The sequence below is a fragment of the Gobius niger genome (genome assembly GCF_951799975.1).
Source record: "Gobius niger genome assembly, chromosome: 18".
Taxonomy (NCBI): Eukaryota; Metazoa; Chordata; class Actinopteri; order Gobiiformes; family Gobiidae; genus Gobius; species Gobius niger.
Genome location: NC_136869.1, coordinates 1,044,206 through 1,063,734, shown reverse-complemented (window position 1 = coordinate 1,063,734; position 19,529 = coordinate 1,044,206). Strand labels below are relative to the sequence as shown.

The 19,529-nt window shown below is 41.5% G+C and overlaps 1 protein-coding gene across 1 annotated transcript in view; it reads left to right on the top strand.

Moving 5' to 3' along the window:
• dipk1c (divergent protein kinase domain 1C) overlaps nt 1–19,361 on the top strand; it is a gene marked incomplete at its 5' end in the record, with an annotated part of 35,959 nt that extends 16,598 nt beyond the window's left edge. The window contains 5 exons of the mRNA XM_079576630.1: nt 3,587–3,774; nt 11,367–11,631; nt 12,852–13,016; nt 17,942–18,089; nt 19,219–19,361. Coding sequence (XP_079432756.1) covers nt 3,587–3,774; nt 11,367–11,631; nt 12,852–13,016; nt 17,942–18,089; nt 19,219–19,352 — 900 coding nt within the window. The 3' untranslated portion in view covers nt 19,353–19,361. The remainder of the gene's footprint in view (nt 1–3,586; nt 3,775–11,366; nt 11,632–12,851; nt 13,017–17,941; nt 18,090–19,218) is intronic.
• Nucleotides 19,362–19,529: the final 168 nt, after the last annotated feature.

The following is a 19,529-nucleotide window of genomic DNA, read 5'->3' as shown; positions in this document are numbered from 1 at the left end:
AGAGGGTGGTGAGATCCTCCTTTATTATTCATCCTAGACAAGTCTTTTTGGTGCCTAGGAATCCAATGGGCTTGTTCACATGGTAGTCACATGATCACATAATTGTATGATAGAAATCGTGGACAAATGGCAACGGCACACATGAAAATAGCAACAAAAAAATGACAAAAAATGGACAAAAAAAGACCAAAAAAGACACACAAAAAATGACAAAAAATGACAAAAAATTGACGAAAAAATTACAAAAAATTGACAAAAAATTGAAAAAAAAATGGACAAAAAAAATTACAAAAATGTGACAAAATGTGACAAAAATGTAATAAAAAATTGATGATTTTTTTTTTTAAATGTGACAAAAAACGACAAAAAATGACAAAAATGTGACAAAAAATTGACAAAAAAAAATCTAAAATGTGATAAAAATTTGACAAAAAATGACAAAAAATGACAAAAATGTGACAAAAAATTGACAAAAAAAAATCTAAAATGTGATAAAAAATTGACAAAAAATGACAAAAAATTGACAAAACTTTTTTCAAAAATGTGTCAAAAATTTGACAAAAAATGTGACAAAAAAATTACAAAATATTGAAAAAAATGACAAAAAAAGATTTAAAAAAAAGACCAAAAAATTGACAAAAAATTGACAAAAAATATTCAAAAAAGTGAAAAAAATGTGATAAAAAATTGACGAAAAAATTACTAAAATGTGACAAAAATATGACAAAAATTTGATTAAAATAAATGATGAAAAAATGACAAAAAAATTGCTACTAAAGGTTTTTCTGTGGTTTTCTGTAGTGTCAGGTGAGCTTAACATACGAAAAGTCGACCAAAATCTGACCACTGGAAAGGTCTCGTTTTCAAGATGGCGTCCAAGAGGGTGGCGAGATCCTCCTTTATTATTCATCCTAGACAAGTCATTTTGGTGCCTAGGAATCCAATGGGCTTGTTCAAACTGTAGTCACATGATCACATAATTATGATATACAAATCGTGGACAAATACTCTATATATTAACAATTGCGAGTTTGTCACGGCAACGGCAATCATTTTCAACGCAACCTTACATGGCTCCCCAGAGGCTTAGCAGGGCAGGGATGGGCTCGTTTTAAAGCCCCGCCCCTTTTCTTCCCAACGCAATAAAAGGTACGTCTCTACGACATTTACTCGATATTCACTAAAGTCTGCGAGGTGAGCGACCACCCTGACATGGTGGACCTGGAAGGGTTTTAGCCTCTCTGTTAGCTTAGCATTTGATCAACTAGCATTAGCGTTTGCCGCCTGAGCCGAGCACATTTTCTCCAGGAGGAGGGTGTGGAGGTCTAGAAGAACGAGGAGGATGTGGTGGTCCACAAGAAGGAGGAGGATGTGGTGGTCTAGTAGAATGAGGAGGGTGTGGTGGTCTAGAAGAATGAGGAGGGTGTGGTGGTCCACAAGAAGGAGGAGGATGTGGTGGTCTAGTAGAATGAGGAGGGTGTGGTGGTCTAGAAGAAGGAGGAGGGTGTGGTGGTCTAGTAGAATGAGGAGGGTGTGGTGGTCTAGAAGAATGAGGAGGGTGTGGTGGTCCACAAGAAGGAGGAGGATGTGGTGGTCTAGTAGAATGAGGAGGGTGTGGTGGTCTAGAAGAATGAGGAGGGTGTGGTGGTCCACAAGAAGGAGGAGGATGTGGTGGTCTAGAAGAAGGAGGAGGGTGTGGTGGTCTAGAAGAAGGAGGAGGGTGTGGTGGTCTAGAAGAACGAGGAGGGTGTGGTGGTCTAGTAGAATGAGGAGGGTGTGGTGGTCTAGAAGAATGAGGAGGGTGTGGTGGTCTAGTAGAATGAGGAGGGTGTGGTGGTCTAGAAGAAGGAGGGGGATGTGGTGGTCTAGTAGAATGAGGAGGAAGTGGTGGTCTAGAAGAATGAGGAGGATGTGGTGGTCTAGAAGAAGGAGGAGGATGTGGTGGTCTAGAAGAAGGAGGATGTGGTGGTCTAGAAGAAGGAGGAGGATGTGGTGGTCTAGAAGAAGGAGGAGGATGTGGTGGTCTAGAAGAAGGAGGAGGGTGTGGTGGTCTAGAAGAATGAGGAGGGTGTGGTGGTCCACAAGAAGGAGGAGGATGTGGTGGTCTAGTAGAATGAGGAGGGTGTGGTGGTCTAGAAGAACGAGGAGGGTGTGGTGGTCTAGAAGAAGGAGGAGGGTGTGGTGGTCTAGTAGAATGAGGAGGGTGTGGTGGTCTAGTAGAATGAGGAGGAAGTGGTGGTCTAGAAGAAGGAGGAGGGTGTGGTGGTCTAGAAGAATGAGGAGGGTGTGGTGGTCTAGAAGAATGAGGAGGGTGTGGTGGTCTAGTAGAATGAGGAGGGTGTGGTGGTCTAGTAGAATGAGGAGGGTGTGGTGGTCTAGTAGAATGAGGAGGGTGTGGTGGTCTAGTAGAATGAGGAGGGTGTGGTGGTCTAGAAGAATGAGGAGGGTGTGGTGGTCTAGTAGAATGAGGAGGGTGTGGTGGTCTAGTAGAATGAGGAGGGTGTGGTGGTCTAGTAGAATGAGGAGGGTGTGGTGGTCTAGTAGAATGAGGAGGGTGTGGTGGTCTAGTAGAATGAGGAGGGTGTGGTGGTCTAGAAGAAGGAGGAGGGTGTGGTGGTTTAGAAGAAGGAGGAGGGTGTGGTGGTCTAGAAGAATGAGGAGGGTGTGGTGGTCTAGTAGAATGAGGAGGGTGTGGTGGTCTAGTAGAAGGAGGAGGGTGTGGTGGTCTAGTAGAATGAGGAGGGTGTGGTGGTCTAGTAGAATGAGGAGGGTGTGGTGGTCTAGTAGAATGAGGAGGGTGTGGTGGTCTAGAAGAAGGAGGAGGGTGTGGTGGTTTAGAAGAAGGAGGAGGGTGTGGTGGTCTAGTAGAATGAGGAGGGTGTGGTGGTCTAGTAGAATGAGGAGGGTGTGGTGGTCTAGTAGAAGGAGGAGGGTGTGGTGGTCTAGTAGAATGAGGGGGATGTGGTGGTCTAGAAGAAGGAGGAGGGTGTGGTGGTCTAGTAGAATGAGGAGGGTGTGGTGGTCTAGTAGAAGGAGGAGGGTGTGGTGGTCTAGAAGAAGGAGGAGGGTGTGGTGGTCTAGAAGAATGAGGAGGGTGTGGTGGTCTAGTAGAAGGAGGAGGGTGTGGTGGTCTAGTAGAAGGAGGAGGGTGTGGTGGTCTAGTAGAATGAGGAGGGTGTGGTGGTCTAGTAGAATGAGGAGGGTGTGGTGGTCTAGTAGAAGGAGGAGGGTGTGGTGGTCTAGAAGAAGGAGGAGGGTGTGGTGGTCTAGAAGAATGAGGAGGGTGTGGTGGTCTAGAAGAATGAGGAGGGTGTGGTGGTCTAGTAGAAGGAGGAGGGTGTGGTGGTCTAGTAGAAGGAGGAGGGTGTGGTGGTCTAGTAGAATGAGGAGGGTGTGGTGGTCTAGTAGAATGAGGAGGGTGTGGTGGTCTAGTAGAAGGAGGAGGGTGTGGTGGTCTAGAAGAAGGAGGAGGGTGTGGTGGTCTAGAAGAATGAGGAGGGTGTGGTGGTCTAGAAGAACGAGGAGGGTGTGGTGGTCTAGAAGAATGAGGAGGATCAAACCTGTGCTGAAAGTGTCTGCTCTCCAGGTGCGCAGCTCTCTGGGTTTGGTGATGGAGGAGGACGACGGCGTTGGCGATGGCGAGGGCGAGGCTCCGGGGAACGGCTCCCTGTGGAGGCTGTGGGACCAGAGCCCGGACCGGAACCGGACGTACTCGCGGGCGGAGCTGGCGTCGCTGTGGGCGCTCCTTCAGCAGGAGGAGTACACCTTCCTCCGGTAACGGAAGCAAAGATCAGGCAGAAGAACGTGAGGAGGCTTCGCTTTCCCTCACGGGGGCCGTCATGAAGCTCCAGGGGCAGTTTGTTTTGGGGTTTCTGGCACGTTTCTGATGCAAACCCCTAAAAGCAACTGATCCTGGAGCTTCAGAAAGGCCACTGTGAGGGAGAGCGAAGACTCTTAAAGCCACTGAGGCTGAAAGAAGGTTTTTTTTGTAGTGCATCTTTAAATGTCATTCAAAAAAATCAGATTCAAACTGGCATCACAGCGTCATCGTGGTCTGGATCATGTTCAGCTGAAGCTTTGGATGAAAATGGACCCTTTACGTCCAGTTCTTTTTGTTTGTAAATTTAATCTGCGTTTATGACTTTGACCTCTTAACCCCCACCTGAACGGATCCCATTGTCTCCAGTTTGGCTTTACCCGAATCAAAAAGCACCGAAGCAACGGCAAAAATATGAGACGAAAACAAGGATGTAAACGCAACAAAAATGTGACAAAAACTGAACAAATATGTGACAAAAATTCAACAAAAATGGGACAAAAATTTGACAAAAAAATGACAAAAATGTGACAAAAATGTGACAAAAATTCAAAAAAAATGTGACAAAAATGTGACAAAAAATGACAAAAAAATGACAAAAATTTGACAAAAAAATGACAAAAAAATGACAAAAAAAATGACAAAAATTCAACAAAAATGTGACAAAAATGTGACAAAAATGTGACAAAAAAACAACAAAAATGTGACAAAAATGTGACAAAAATTTAAAAAAAAATGTGACAAAAATGTGACAAAAAAATGACAAAAAAATGACAAAAATTCAACAAAAATGTGACAAAAAAAATGACAAAAATGTGACAAAAATGTGACAAAAATGTGACAAAAAAACAACAAAAAAATGACAAAAATGTGACAAAAATTCAACAAAAATGGGACAAAAAAATGACAAAAACTCAACAAAAATGTGACAAAAATTCAACAAAAATGGGACAAAAAATGACAAAAATTTGACAAAAATTTGACAAAAATTCAACAAAAATGGGACAAAAAAACGACAAAAAAATGACAAAAATTCAACAAAAATGTGATAAAAATTTGAAGACAAAAACAACAACATAAAAAGGTAAAAGGTGACACAACACAGCAACAACGCGAGGAAAAATATCAATATCAATGTCTCCATCTGTGAGATCAATAAAGTATCATCTTATCTTATCTTATCTTATCTTATCTTATCTTATCTTATCTTATCTTATCTTATCTTATCTTATCTTTCAAATGAGCTGCTACACAGGCCTATAGCCAAAGAGGACAGATGTGGTTTGGGCGAGTGGTGAGAGGTTAAAGCATCACAGTGGACGTTCTTCTGCCTGAATAAACCGCGAGAAACTAAACAACGAACACGTCACAAAACAAAAGCACCAGTTCTGCAACACATTTGGATCATTAATGTGAAGTTTGACCCTGATGTCTCCACATTCAGCTCCTTCTAAGGCCACACGTCTCGCCTTTAAAGCTGTGTGTGTGTGTGTGTGTGTGTGTGTGTGTGTGTGTGTGTGTCTGTGTGTGTGTCTGTGTCTGTGTGTGTGTGTGTGTGTGTGTCTGTGTGTGTCTGTGTGTCTGTGTCTGTGTCCGTCTGGGCCTGTGCTGTTTGTTGTTCTCGTTTGTTTCTGAGCGGCTCCAGTGGAAAAGTCTGTGGTTTACACTTGGCTCAGACGCAGCAGATCCGGATCATTCAGCGGTTTTTCCCAAACAAGACTCCAGTGTTTGTTCAGGGAAATGTGGCCGAGGCCCAGACGTCTGCAGCCTGTTTACTGAGGCCACGCTGAGGCCACGCTGAGGCCACACTGAGGCCACACTGAGGCCACGCTGAGCCCACACTGAGGCCACACTGAGGCCACACTGAGGCCACACTGAGGCCACGCTGAGGCCACACTGAGGCCACACTGAGGCCACGCTGAGGCCACGCTGAGGCCACGCTGAGGCCACGCTGAGGCCACGCTGAGGCCACACTGAGGCCACGCTGAGGCCACACTGAGGCCACGCTGAGGCCACGCTGAGGCCACGCTGAGGCCACACTGAGGCCACGCTGAGGCCACACTGAGGCCACACTGAGGCCACGCTGAGGCCACGCTGAGGCCACGCTGAGGCCACGCTGAGGCCACGCTGAGGCCACACTGAGGCCACACTGAGGCCACGCTGAGGCCACACTGAGGCCACACTGAGGCCACACTGAGGCCACACTGAGGCCACACTGAGGCCACACTGAGCCCACACTGAGGCCACACTGAGGCCACGCTGAGGCCACGCTGAGGCCACGCTGAGGCCACACTGAGGCCACACTGAGCCCACACTGAGGCCACACTGAGGCCACGCTGAGGCCACGCTGAGGCCACACTGAGGCCACACTGAGGCCACACTGAGGCCACACTGTCCAGAGCTGAGTCTGGTCACTGGTTCTCCTCATGAACCTTCTCCTCAGCCTCCTGCAGGACCCGTTTCCAAGGCCGTGGGAACCCAGGGTGCTGAGGGCGCTGCAGCCCCCCCTGGTGGATAGTTTGTGAACTGAAGGCAACATTAACCTCTTAACTCCCACCTGAACCGAGCACATTTTCTCCAGCTTTACCCCAATCCAAAAGCTTCTGGAAAAAAGTGTGAAAATAGCGACAAAACTGAGACGAAAACAAGGAGGAAAATGTGGAAAAAAGTGAGAAAACATTGAGGAAAAAATGGACAAAAATTTGACAAAAAACTGGAAAAAAAATGAACGAAAAATTGAGAAAATTTTGACAAAAAGGTGACAAAAAATTAAGACAAAATTGACAAAAAACTGAGAAAATTTGACAAAAATGTGACAAAAAATTGACAAAAAAATGAAAAAAAATGAACGAAAAATTTGACAAAAATTTGGACAAAAAAGTGACAAAAAATTAAGAAAAAATGACAAAAAATGGACAAAAAATTGACAAAAAAGTGAGAAAAATTTGACGAAAAATTGACAAAAAAATGAAAAAAAAAAAGAGAAAATTTGACGAAAAATTGAGGAAAAAATGGACGAAAAAGTGACAAAAAAATCACGAAAATTTGACAAAAATGAGTCGGCTGCCCAACAAAAAAAGTGATGAATAAAAATCTGCTGTGAGGAAAAAGATCCATTTAGTTTTGTAGGTCTTTCACATGAGGCGTTACTCTGGCCTACAGGATTTGGGTAAAGCCGAACTGGAGAAAATGCTCTCGGTTCAGGCGGGAGTTAAGAGGTTAATCAATAGGATTTATGCAGAAAAAGTATTTTGGGGGGAAATTTTGTCCCTCAGCCCTAACTAAAATATCTTCCCACGGCTTTGAACCTGTCTCCTCACGTTCTCATCACTAACCTCCTCCTCAGCCTCCTGCAGGACCTGTCTCCTCACGTTCTCATCGTTAACCTCCTCCTCAGCCTCCTGCAGGACCTGTCTCCTCACGTTCTCATCACTAACCTCCTCCTCAGCCTCCTGCAGGACCTGTCTCCTCACGTTCTCATCACTAACCTCCTCCTCAGCCTCCTGCAGGACCTGTCTCCTCACGTTCTCATCACTAACCTCCTCCTCAGCCTCCTGCAGGACCTGTCTCCTCACGTTCTCATCACTAACCTCCTCCTCAGCCTCCAGCAGGACCTGTCTCCTCACGTTCTCATCACTAACCTCCTCCTCAGCCTCCTGCAGGACCTGTCTCCTCACGTTCTCATCACTAACCTCCTCCTCAGCCTCCTGCAGGACCTGTCTCCTCACGTTCTCATCACTAACCTCCTCCTCAGCCTCCAGCAGGACCTGTCTCCTCACGTTCTCATCACTAACCTCCTCCTCAGCCTCCAGCAGGACCTGTCTCCTCACGTTCTCATCACTAACCTCCTCCTCAGCCTCCTGCAGGACCTGTCTCCTCACGTTCTCATCACTAACCTCCTCCTCAGCCTCCTGCAGGACCTGTCTCCTCACGTTCTCATCACTAACCTCCTCCTCAGCCTCCAGCAGGACCTGTCTCCTCACGTTCTCATCACTAACCTCCTCCTCAGCCTCCTGCAGGACCTGTCTCCTCACGTTCTCATCGTTAACCTCCTCCTCAGCCTCCTGCAGGACCTGTCTCCTCACGTTCTCATCACTAACCTCCTCCTCAGCCTCCTGCAGGACCTGTCTCCACACGTTCTCATCACTAACCTCCTCCTCAGCCTCCTGCAGGACCTGTCTCCTCACGTTCTCATCACTAACCTCCTCCTCAGCCTCCTGCAGGACCTGTCTCCTCACGTTCTCATCACTAACCTTCTCCTCAGCCTCCAGCAGGACCTGTCTCCTCACGTTCTCATCGTTAACCTCCTCCTCAGCCTCCTGCAGGACCTGTCTCCTCACGTTCTCATCACTAACCTCCTCCTCAGCCTCCTGCAGGACCTGTCTCCTCACGTTCTCATCACTAACCTTCTCCTCAGCCTCCTGCAGGACCTGTCTCCTCACGTTCTCATCACTAACCTTCTCCTCAGCCTCCTGCAGGACCTGTCTCCTCACGTTCTCATCACTAACCTCCTCCTCAGCCTCCTGCAGGACCTGTCTCCTCACGTTCTCATCACTAACCTTCTCCTCAGCCTCATGTCAAAAATTCAACAAAAAAATGATTAAAAATTCAACAAAAAAATGATAAAAATTGAACAAAAAAATTACAAAAATTGAACAAAAAAATGACAAAAATTCAACAAAAAATTGACAAAAATTAAACAAAAATGTCTCCTCATGTTCTCATCACTAACCTCCTCCTCAGCCTCCTGCAGGACCTGTCTCCTCACGTTCTCATCACTAACCTTCTCCTCAGCCTCATGTCAAAAATTCAACAAAAAAATGACAAAAATTCAACAAAAAAATGACAAAAATTCAACAAAAAAATTATAAAATTCAACAAAAAAATTACAAAAATTCAACAAAAAAATGATAAAAATTCAACAAAAAAATGATAAAAATTGAACAAAAAAATGATAAAAATTCAACAAAAAAATTACAAAAATTGAACAAAAAAATGACAAAAATTCAACAAAAAATTGACAAAAATTAAACAAAAATGTCTCCTCATGTTCTCATCACTAACCTCCTCCTCAGCCTCATGTCAAAAATTCAACAAAAAATGATAAAAAATCAACAAAGAAATGATAAAAATTCAACAAAAAAATGACAAAAAAAGGACAAAAAAAGGACAAAAAAATGACAAAAAATCATCAAAAAATCATCAAAAAAATTATAAAATTCAACAAAAAAATGACAAAAAAATGACAAAAAAACGACAAAAAAATGACAAAAAATCATCAAAAAAATTACAAAAATTCAACAAAAAAATTACAAAAATTCAACAAAAATGTCTCCTCACGTTCTCATCACTAACCTCCTCCTCAGCCTCCTGCAGGACCTGTCTCCTCACGTTCTCATCGTTAACCTCCTCCTCAGCCTCCTGCAGGACCTGTCTCCTCACGTTCTCATCACTAACCTTCTCCTCAGCCTCCTGTCAAAAATTCAACAAAAAATGACATAAAATTCAACAAAAAAATGATAAAAATTCAACAAAAAATTGACAAAAATTCAACAAAAAATATATAAAATTCAACAAAAAAATGACAAAAAATGACAAAAAAATGACAAAAAAATGACAAAAAATCATCAAAAAAATGACAAAAATCCAACAAAAAAATGACAAAAAAATGACAAAAAAATTACAAAAAAATGACAAAAAATCATCCAAAAAATGACAAAAATTCAACAAAAAAATGACAAAAAATGACAAAAAAATGACAAAAAAATGACAAAAAAATGACAAAAAAATTGACCAAAATTCAACAAAAAAATGATAAAAATTCAACAAAAAATGACAAAAAAATAAATAAAAAAAAGACAGAAAAATGACAAAAAATCAACAAAAAAATTATAAAAATTCAACAAAAATTGACAAAAATTCAACAAAAATGTCTCCTCACGTTCTCATCACTAACCTCCTCCTCAGCCTCCTGCAGGACCTGTCTCCTCACGTTCTCATCATTAACCTTCTCCTCAGCCTCATGTCAAAATTCAACAAAAAATGACATAAAATTCAACAAAAAAATGACAAAAATTAAATTAAAAAATGATAAAAATTCAACAAAAAATTTACAAAAATTCTACAAAAAAATGACCAAAAAAATGATAAAAAATTCAACAAAAAATGACAAAAAATCAACAAAAAAATGATAAAAAATCAACAAAAAAATTATAAAATTCTACAAAAAAATGACAAAAATTCAACAAAAAAATGATAAAAAATCAACAAAAAAATCATAAAATTCTACAAAAAAATGACAAAAAAATGATAAAAATTCAACAAAAAATTTAAAAAATTCAACAAAAAATTTACAAAAAAATGACAAAAAAATGACAAAAAAATGACAAAAAATGACAAAAAATCAACAAAAAATGACAAAAATTCAACAAAAAAATGACAAAAAATCAACAAAAAATGACAAAAATTCAACAAAAAAATGATAAAAAATCAACAAAAAAATTATAAAATTCAAAAAAAAAATGACAAAAATTCAACAAAAATGTGACAAAAAAAATGACAAAAAAATGATAAAAATTCAACAAAAAATTACAAAAATTCAACAAAAAATTTACAAAAATTCAACAAAAAATGACATAAAATTCAACGAAAAAATGATAAAAAATTCAACAAAAAAACGACAAAAATTCAATAAAAAAATGTTAAAAATTCAACAAAAAAATGACAAAAAAATGACAAAAAACCATCAAAAAAATGACAAAAAATCATCAAAAAAATGACAAAAATTCAACAAAAAAATCAAGAAAAAAAATCTCATCGTTAACCTCCTCCTCAGCCTCCTGCAGGACCTGTCTCCTCACGTTCTCATCACTAACCTCCTCCTCAGCCTCCTGCAGGACCTGTCTCCTCACGTTCTCATCACTAACCTCCTCCTCAGCCTCCTGCAGGACCTGTCTCCTTACGTTCTCATCACTAACCTCCTCCTCAGCCTCCTGCAGGACCTGTCTCCTCACGTTCTCATCGTTAACCTCCTCCTCAGCCTCCAGCAGGACCTGTCTCCTCACGTTCTCATCGTTAACCTCCTCCTCAGCCTCCTGCAGGACCTGTCTCCTCACGTTCTCATCACTAACCTCCTCCTCAGCCTCCTGCAGGACCTGTCTCCTCACGTTCTCATCGTTAACCTTCTCCTCAGCCTCCTGCAGGACCTGTCTCCTCACGTTCTCATCACTAACCTCCTCCTCAGCCTCCTGCAGGACCTGTCTCCTCACGTTCTCATCGTTAACCTCCTCCTCAGCCTCCTGCAGGACCTGTCTCCTCACGTTCTCATCGTTAACCTCCTCCTCAGCCTCCTGCAGGACCTGTCTCCTCACGTTCTCATCGTTAACCTCCTCCTCAGCCTCCTGCAGGACCTGTCTCCTCACGTTCTCATCGTTAACCTCCTCCTCAGCCTCCTGCAGGACCTGTCTCCTCACGTTCTCATCACTAACCTCCTCCTCAGCCTCCTGCAGGACCTGTCTCCTCACGTTCTCATCACTAACCTCCTCCTCAGCCTCCTGCAGGACCTGTCTCCTCACGTTCCTCGGGTTCTCGGATCCTGCGGTCACTTCTACGCGGTGGAGTTCCTGTCTGCCGGACACGCCTGGGACCAGAACCTCTTCTCCTCCTCATTGGACCGTGCGCCGCGGTGGGGGCGGGACCACAGGATCGCGCTCAGCTTCCTGGACCTGGTGCTTCGCTTCGAGCACGACTTCAGCCACAGCCTCCACCTGTGCGACGTGAAGGCGGAGAACTTCGGCATCAGGGACGACCTCACGGTGAGTTCAGGGACGACCTCACGGTGAGTTCAGGGACGAGCTCGCGCTGAGTTCAGGGACGAGCTCGCGGTGAGTTCAGGGACGAGTTCGAGGTGAGTTCAGGGACGAGCTCGAGGTGAGTTCAGGGACGAGTTCGAGGTGAGTTCAGGGACGAGCTCGAGGTGAGTTCAGGGACGAGTTTGAGGTGAGTTCAGGGACGAGCTCGCGGTGAGTTCAGGGACGAGCTCACGGTGAGTTCAGGGACAAGCTCGCTGTGAGTTCAAGGACGAGCTCACGGTGAGTTCAGGGATTCAAAAATTCAACAAAAAATGTGACAAAAATTCAACAAAAATTCAACAAAAAAGTGACAAAAAATCAACAAAAATGTGGACGACCTCACGGTGAGTTCAGGGACGACCTCATCAATGACGAACGTGATTAAATTGTTTGAATTTTTGACATTTTTCTAAAAACGTTTTGGAAAAAAAAAAGTTCAGAAAATTTTGGGATAGAGTTAAAATGAAAAAAAAAAAATGAAATTATTTAAATGAAAAAGTTTCAGTAAATATTAAAAAAAACATTTGGAAATAAGTTTCTGAAAAAGTTTTTAAAATTTTGGAAAATGTATGGAAAAATATATATATATATAATTTTCTTTTTGAAAAAAAAATGTAAACGTTTTGAAAATTTGGGGAAAAGTTATTTTAGAATTGTTTGGGACAATTTGGGAAATTTTCTGAGAAGTTTTGTAAATTTGTGATGTTTTTTGAAAAACTTTCAATTTGGAACATTTTTGAATTTTTTTGTGAAAATTTTGAATATTTGAATGAAAAAGTTTCAGTAAAATATTCAAAAGTTCATTTGGAAATGATTTCAAAACTTTCTGAGAGTTTTTAAATCTTTTTTGAACATTTTTAATTTCTTGGGAAAAAGTTTTACATTTTTTGCATTTTTGGGGGGGGAAATGTTTGATTTTTTTTAAATTTTCTTATTGAAAAATTTGAAGAAAAAAAAATGTTTTTAAACGTTTTGAAAATTTGAGGAAAAGTTGTGTTAGAATTTTATTTTGACAATTTGGGTAATTTTCTGAAAGAACATTGTGGACCTGCCTGGGCGTCTGCAGATGGACATTAGCCTAAGGTTCATTAATATGTATTGTCCCTCCTTTTCAAATGAATAAATAAATCAGGGACGACCTCGATCAACAGTTCTGATTTCCTTCTCTCTCACTTCTTCTTCAGGTGGTGGCGATCGACGTGGACATGGCGTTCTTCGAGCCCAGGCTTCGTGCAGTGCTGGAGCAGAACTGCAGCTGCGACGACGACTGCACCTTCTTCGACTGTTGGTCTCACTGTGACCCCCACACGCTGCGCTGCTCCCCCTACAGGAGCAACAGCAACCTGCAGGTGAGCTCCCCCTACAGGAGCAACAGCAACCTGCAGGTGAGCTCCCCCTACAGGAGCAACAGCAACCTGCAGGTGAGCTCCTCCTACAGGAGCAACAGTAACCTGCAGGTGAGCTCCCCCTACAGGAGCAACAGCAACCTGCAGGTGAGCTCCCCCTACAGGAGCAACAGCAACCTGCAGGTGAGCTCCCCCTACAGGAGCAACAGCAACCTGCAGGTGAGCTCCCCCTACAGGAGCAACAGTAACCTGCAGGTGAGCGCCTCCTACAGGAGCAACAGTAACCTGCAGGTGAGCTCCCCCTACAGGAGCAACAGCAACCTGCTCCCCCTACAGGAGCAACAGTTACCTGCAGGTGAGCTCCTCCTACAGGAGCAACAGTAACCTGCAGGTGAGCTCCTCCTACAGGAGCAACAGTAACCTGCTCCCCCTACAGGAGCAACAGTAACCTGCAGGTGAGCTCCCCCTACAGGAGCAACAGTAACCTGCAGGTGAGCTCCCCCTACAGGAGCAACAGTAACCTGCAGGTGAGCTCCCCCTACAGGAGCAACAGCAACCTGCAGGTGAGCGCCCCCTACAGGAGCAACAGTAACCTGCAGGTGAGCTCCCCCTACAGGAGCAACAGTAACCTGCAGGTGAGCTCCCCCTACAGGAGCAACAGCAACCTGCAGGTGAGCGCCCCCTACAGGAGCAACAGCAACCTGCAGGTGAGCGCCCCCTACAGGAGCAACAGCAACCTGCAGGTGAGCTCCCCCTACAGGAGCAACAGTAACCTGCTCCCCCTACAGGAGCAACAGTAACCTGCTCCCCCTACAGGAGCAACAGCAACCTGCAGGTGAGCTCCCCCTACAGGAGCAACAGCAACCTGCAGGTGAGCTCCTCCTACAGGAGCAACAGTAACCTGCAGGTGAGCGCCTCCTACAGGAGCAACAGTAACCTGCAGGTGAGCTCCCCCTAGAGGAGCAACAGCAACCTGCAGGTGAGCTCCCCCTACAGGAGCAACAGTAACCTGCATGTGAGCTCCCCCTACAGGAGCAACAGTAACCTGCAGGTGAGCTCCCCCTACAGGAGCAACAGCAACCTGCAGGTGAGCTCCCCCTACAGGAGCAACAGTAACCTGCAGGTGAGCTCCCCCTACAGGAGCAACAGCAACCTGCAGGTGAGCTCCCCCTACAGGAGCAACAGTAACCTGCAGGTGAGCTCCCCCTACAGGAGCAACAGCAACCTGCAGGTGAGCTCCCCCTACAGGAGCAACAGTAACCTGCAGGTGAGCTACTCCTACAGGAGCAACAGTAACCTGCAGGTGAGCGCCCCCTACAGGAGCAACAGTAACCTGCAGGTGAGCGCCCCCTACAGGAGCAACAGTAAACTGCAGGTGAGCTCCTCCTACAGGAGCAACAGCAACCTGCAGGTGAGCGCCTCCTACAGGAGCAACAGTAACCTGCATGTGAGCTCCCCCTACAGGAGCAACAGCAACCTGCAGGTGAGCGCCCCCTACAGGAGCAACAGTAACCTGCTCCCCCTACAGGAGCAACAGTAACCTGCTCCCCCTACAGGAGCAACAGTAACCTGCAGGTGAGCTCCCCCTACAGGAGCAACAGCAACCTGCAGGTGAGCTCCCCCTACAGGAGCAACAGCAACCTGCAGGTGAGCTCCCCCTACAGGAGCAACAGTAACCTGCTCCCCCTACAGGAGCAACAGTAACCTGCTCCCCCTACAGGAGCAACAGTAACCTGCAGGTGAGCTCCCCCTACAGGAGCAACAGCAACCTGCTCCCCCTACAGGAGCAATCAAAATAATCAAAATAATCAAAGTAATCAAAGTAATCAAAATAATCAAAATAATCAAAGTAATCAAAGTAATCAAAGTAATCAAAATAATCAAAATAATCAAAATAATCAAAGTAATCAAAGTAATCAAAATAATCAAAGTAATCAAAATAATCAAAGTAATCAAAGTAATCAAAATAATCAAAGTAATCAAAATAATCAAAGTAATCAAAGTAATCAAAATAATCAAAGTAATCAAAATATTCAAAGTAATCAAAATAATCAAAATAATCAAAATAATCAAAGTAATCAAAATAATCAAAGTAATCAAAGTAATCAAAGTAATCAAAGTAATCAAAGTAATCAAAATAATCAAAGTAATCAAAGTAATCAAAATAATCAAAGTAATCAAAATATTCAAAGTAATCAAAATAATCAAAATAATCAAAATAATCAAAGTAATCAAAATAATCAAAGTAATCAAAGTAATCAAAATATTCAAAGTAATCAAAATAATCAAAATAATCAAAGTAATCAAAGTAATCAAAGTAATCAAAGTAATCAAAATAATCAAAGTAATCAAAATAATCAAAGTAATCAAAATAATCAAAATAATCAAAATAATCAAAGAAATCAAAGTAATCAAAATAATCAAAGTAATCAAAATAATCAAAGAAATCAAAATAATCAAAATAATCAAAGTAATCAAAATAATCAAAGTAATCAAAGTAATCAAAATAATCAAAGTAATCAAAATAATCAAAATAATCAAAGTAATCAAAATAATCAAAATAATCAAAGTAATCAAAATAATCAAAGTAATTAAAATAATCAAAGCGACAGGCGGTGATTTGGAATCATTTCTGTCCACATTTTTCTGTTTAACACAGTTCGTCCGTGTTCACTCGTGAATGAACGGCTTCAGAGAGAATCCACCAAAGGAACGGTTTTGAAATGAAACACATAAAAAGTGTCTCCAAACGTTTGGCCCGCACTGTAAATAAATCAATAAATAATCAAAGTAATCAAAGTAATCAAAGTAATCAAAATAATCAAAATAATCAAATTAATCAAAATAATAAAAATAGTCAAAATAATCAAAGTAATCAAAGTAATCAAAATAATCAAAGTAATCAAAATAGTCAAAGTAATCAAAGTAATCAAAATAATCAAAATAATCAAAATAGTCAAAATAATCAAAGTAATCAAAGTAATCAAAGTAATCAAAGTAATCAAAGTAATCAAAGTAATCAAAGTAATCAAAATAATCAAAATAATCAAAATAGTCAAAATAATCAAAGTAATCAAAATAATCAAAATAATCAAAGTAATCAAAATAATAAAAATAATCAAAGTAATCAAAATAGTAAAAATAATCAAAATAATCAAAATAATCAAAGTAATCAAAATAATCAAAGTAATCAAAATAATCAAAGTAATCAAAGTAATCAAAATAATCAAAGTAATCAAAGTAATCAAAGTAATCAAAATAATCAAAATAATCAAAGTAATCAAAATAGTCAAAATAATCCAAATAATCAAAGTAATCAAAATAATCAAAGTAATCAAAGTAATCAAAGTAATCAAAGTAATCAAAATAATCAAAGTAATCAAAATAATCAAAGTAATCAAAATAATCAAAGTAATCAAAGTAATCAAAGTAATCAAAGTAATCAAAATAATCAAAGTAATCAAAGTAATCAAAATAATCAAAGTAATCAAAGTAATCAAAGTAATCAAAATAATCAAAATAATCAAAGTAATCAAAATAGTCAAAATAATCCAAATAATCAAAGTAATCAAAATAATCAAAGTAATCAAAGTAATCAAAGTAATCAAAGTAATCAAAGTAATCAAAATAATCAAAGTAATCAAAGTAATCAAAATAATCAAAGTAATTAAAATAATCAATATAATCAAAGTAATCAAAGTAATCAAAGTAATCAAAGTAATCAAAGTAATCAAAATAATCAAAGTAATCAAAGCGACAGGCGGTGATTTGGAATCATTTCTGTCCACATTTTTCTGTTTAACACAGTTCGTCCGTGTTCACTCGTGAATGAACGGCTTCAGAGAGAATCCACCAAAGGAACGGTTTTGAAATGAAACACATAAAAAAGTGTCTCCAAACGTTTGACCCGCACTGTAAATAAATCAATAAGTCAATAGTCTCTAATCCTCCGGCTTCAGTTGTTTCTCGTGGCGTCGTCGTCTGAACCACAAAGCTCCGCGTGTTTCCCGACAATTACCCGACGCTGAGGAAGAATGTGGAATATTCCAGATAAAATCAGCGGCGATTCATCCAGGCGGCTCGAGTTTCACTCCGGGATCGGCCATAATTATTCCCCGAGGACAGAACGTTTCAGACGTTTCCTTTAGGAGGAGACGGACACGAGGCGCAGAACGTTTCAGACAAAAATTCAACAAAAATGTGACAAAAACTCAACAAAAATGTGACAAAAACTCAACAAAAATGTGGCAAAAATTCAACAAAAATGTGACAAAAACTCAACAAAAATGTGACAAAAACTCAACAAAAATGTCACAAAAACTCAACAAAAATTTGACAAAAACTCAACAAAAATGTCACAAAAACTCAACAAAAATTTGACAAAAACTCAACTAAAATGTGACAAAAACTCAACAAAAATGTGACAAAAACACAACCAAAATGTGACAAAAACTCAACAAAAATGTGACAAAAATTCAACCAAAATGTGACAAAAATTCAACCAAAATGTGACAAAAACTCAACCAAAATGTGACAAAAACTCAACCAAAATGTGACAAAAACTCAACAAAAATGTGACAAAAGGTGACACAACACAGCAACAACGCGAGGAAAAAGATCAGTTTTGTGGGTCTTAGCTTTCAAATGAGGTGTTACACAGGCCTCTATAATGGCCAAAGAGGACAGAGGCGGGTGGTAAGAGGTTAATGATTTTTTCTATCATTTCTTGTTTTTCTCATGTTTTGGTTGACTTTTCATCCTCTTTTTCGTCGCTATTTTGATGCTTTTCTTTTTAGCTTTTAGATTTGGGTAAAGCTCGGTTGAGGCGGGACTGGACATCTGGCCAGTCCGCCCCAGTCCGCCCCAGTCCGCCCCTGCTGTGTCTGATGGCTCTCAGTCGTACAGGAGTTGTCCATCTTGTGTTTCAGGCCGTGTGTGAGAAGATCTTCAGACCCTGGTTTTCTCCGTCTCTGCTCGGGGCCGAGGCGCGGCGCCCCCTGCAGGTGGAGCTGCAGCGCGCCGTGCAGGAGTGCGCAGAGACCCACGCCCACCCGGACCAGAGCCCCGCCCCTCAAAGTAACGCGCCCGACGCCAACGCTGAAGCCCGGACTAAAGCGTTATTAACCCCTTAACTCCCGCCTGAACCCAGCACATTTTCTCCAGTTTGGCTTTACCCCAATCCAAAAGCTTCTGTGTGAAAATAGCAACAGAACTGAGACGAAAACAATGATGAAAATGTGACAAAAAAGTGAGAAAACTTCAACAAAAAAATGACGAAAAATTGACGAAAAATTGACGAAAAATTTACAAAAAAATGACGAAAAAATGACAAAAATTTGACAAAAAATTGACCAAAAAAATTGACAAAAATTGATGAAAAGTGGCAAAAACGTCGCAAAAAGTCATAAAAAATTGACAAAAATGTGATAAAAATTTGACAACAATGACAACAAAGACAAATGTAGCGGCCAGGATTTGCCTTAGGCAAAGTTCCGCTCTGGCTACAGTAATTAGGCGTCTTGGACGCGTGTCTTCCAAAACAAATCGTCGTAAAATACTGTATTTTCAAAGGTTTATTTGGCGTTCCTCACAGCCATCAACAAGTACACAGATTTCCGACTCCATAGACACGGTCAAAAAGATGTTTGCCTCCATACTGCAACACCTGAGTGCGCCTTCCTCACCCCTTATATAGGGCAGGTAATTACATAAACACACACACAGCGCCACACGGTGGCAGGAGGACCAAAAGGACAAAAAAAAAAAAGGTCAAAATGTACGAAAAAATGTACGAAAAAATGTACGAAAAACTGTACGAAAAAATGTACGAAAAAATGTACGAAAAAAATTACGAAAAATGACAAAAAAATGAAAAATTGACCAAAAATGTGATAAAAAATTGATAAAAAATTGACAAAAAATGACAATAAACTGACAAACAATTTATGAAAAAGTGGCAAAAAGTAAAAAAATAAGTGTTTTTTTAATAAAAAGTTACAAAAATGAGTTGAAAACCCCCCCAAAACATGATGGAAAAAAAAATCTGATGACGTGAGGAAAAAGATCCATTTAAATGAGTTTTGTAGGTCTTTCTAATGAGGTGCTACACTGGCCTACAGGATTTGGGTAAAGCTGAACTGCAGAAAATGCTCTCGGTTCAGGCGGGAGTTCAGAGGTTAACGTGATGTGTGTCGTTGTTTCGTAGGTCGGAGAGACGTGCACCAGCGCCTCGTGCACGCTCTCACGCGGCTCGTGGAGGAGGGCGGGGCTTCGGCCGAGCCCGGGGGCGGGGGCGGAGTCCGGGAGGAAGGCCACGCCCACACCGCGCTGAACTTCTGAAAGTGCAGCAGACGTCACGACATCGCGGTGAGGTCCTCGTGTGGTCACCGTGGCAACGAGATGCTGGACCCGGAAAACAAAGACTGTCCCGAAGTCCAGCGTCTCCTCTTTCAGGTCACATGACTGTCCCAGAAAATGCAGTAAATCAGAATAACTGCCTTGTATAAAATGTCTCTC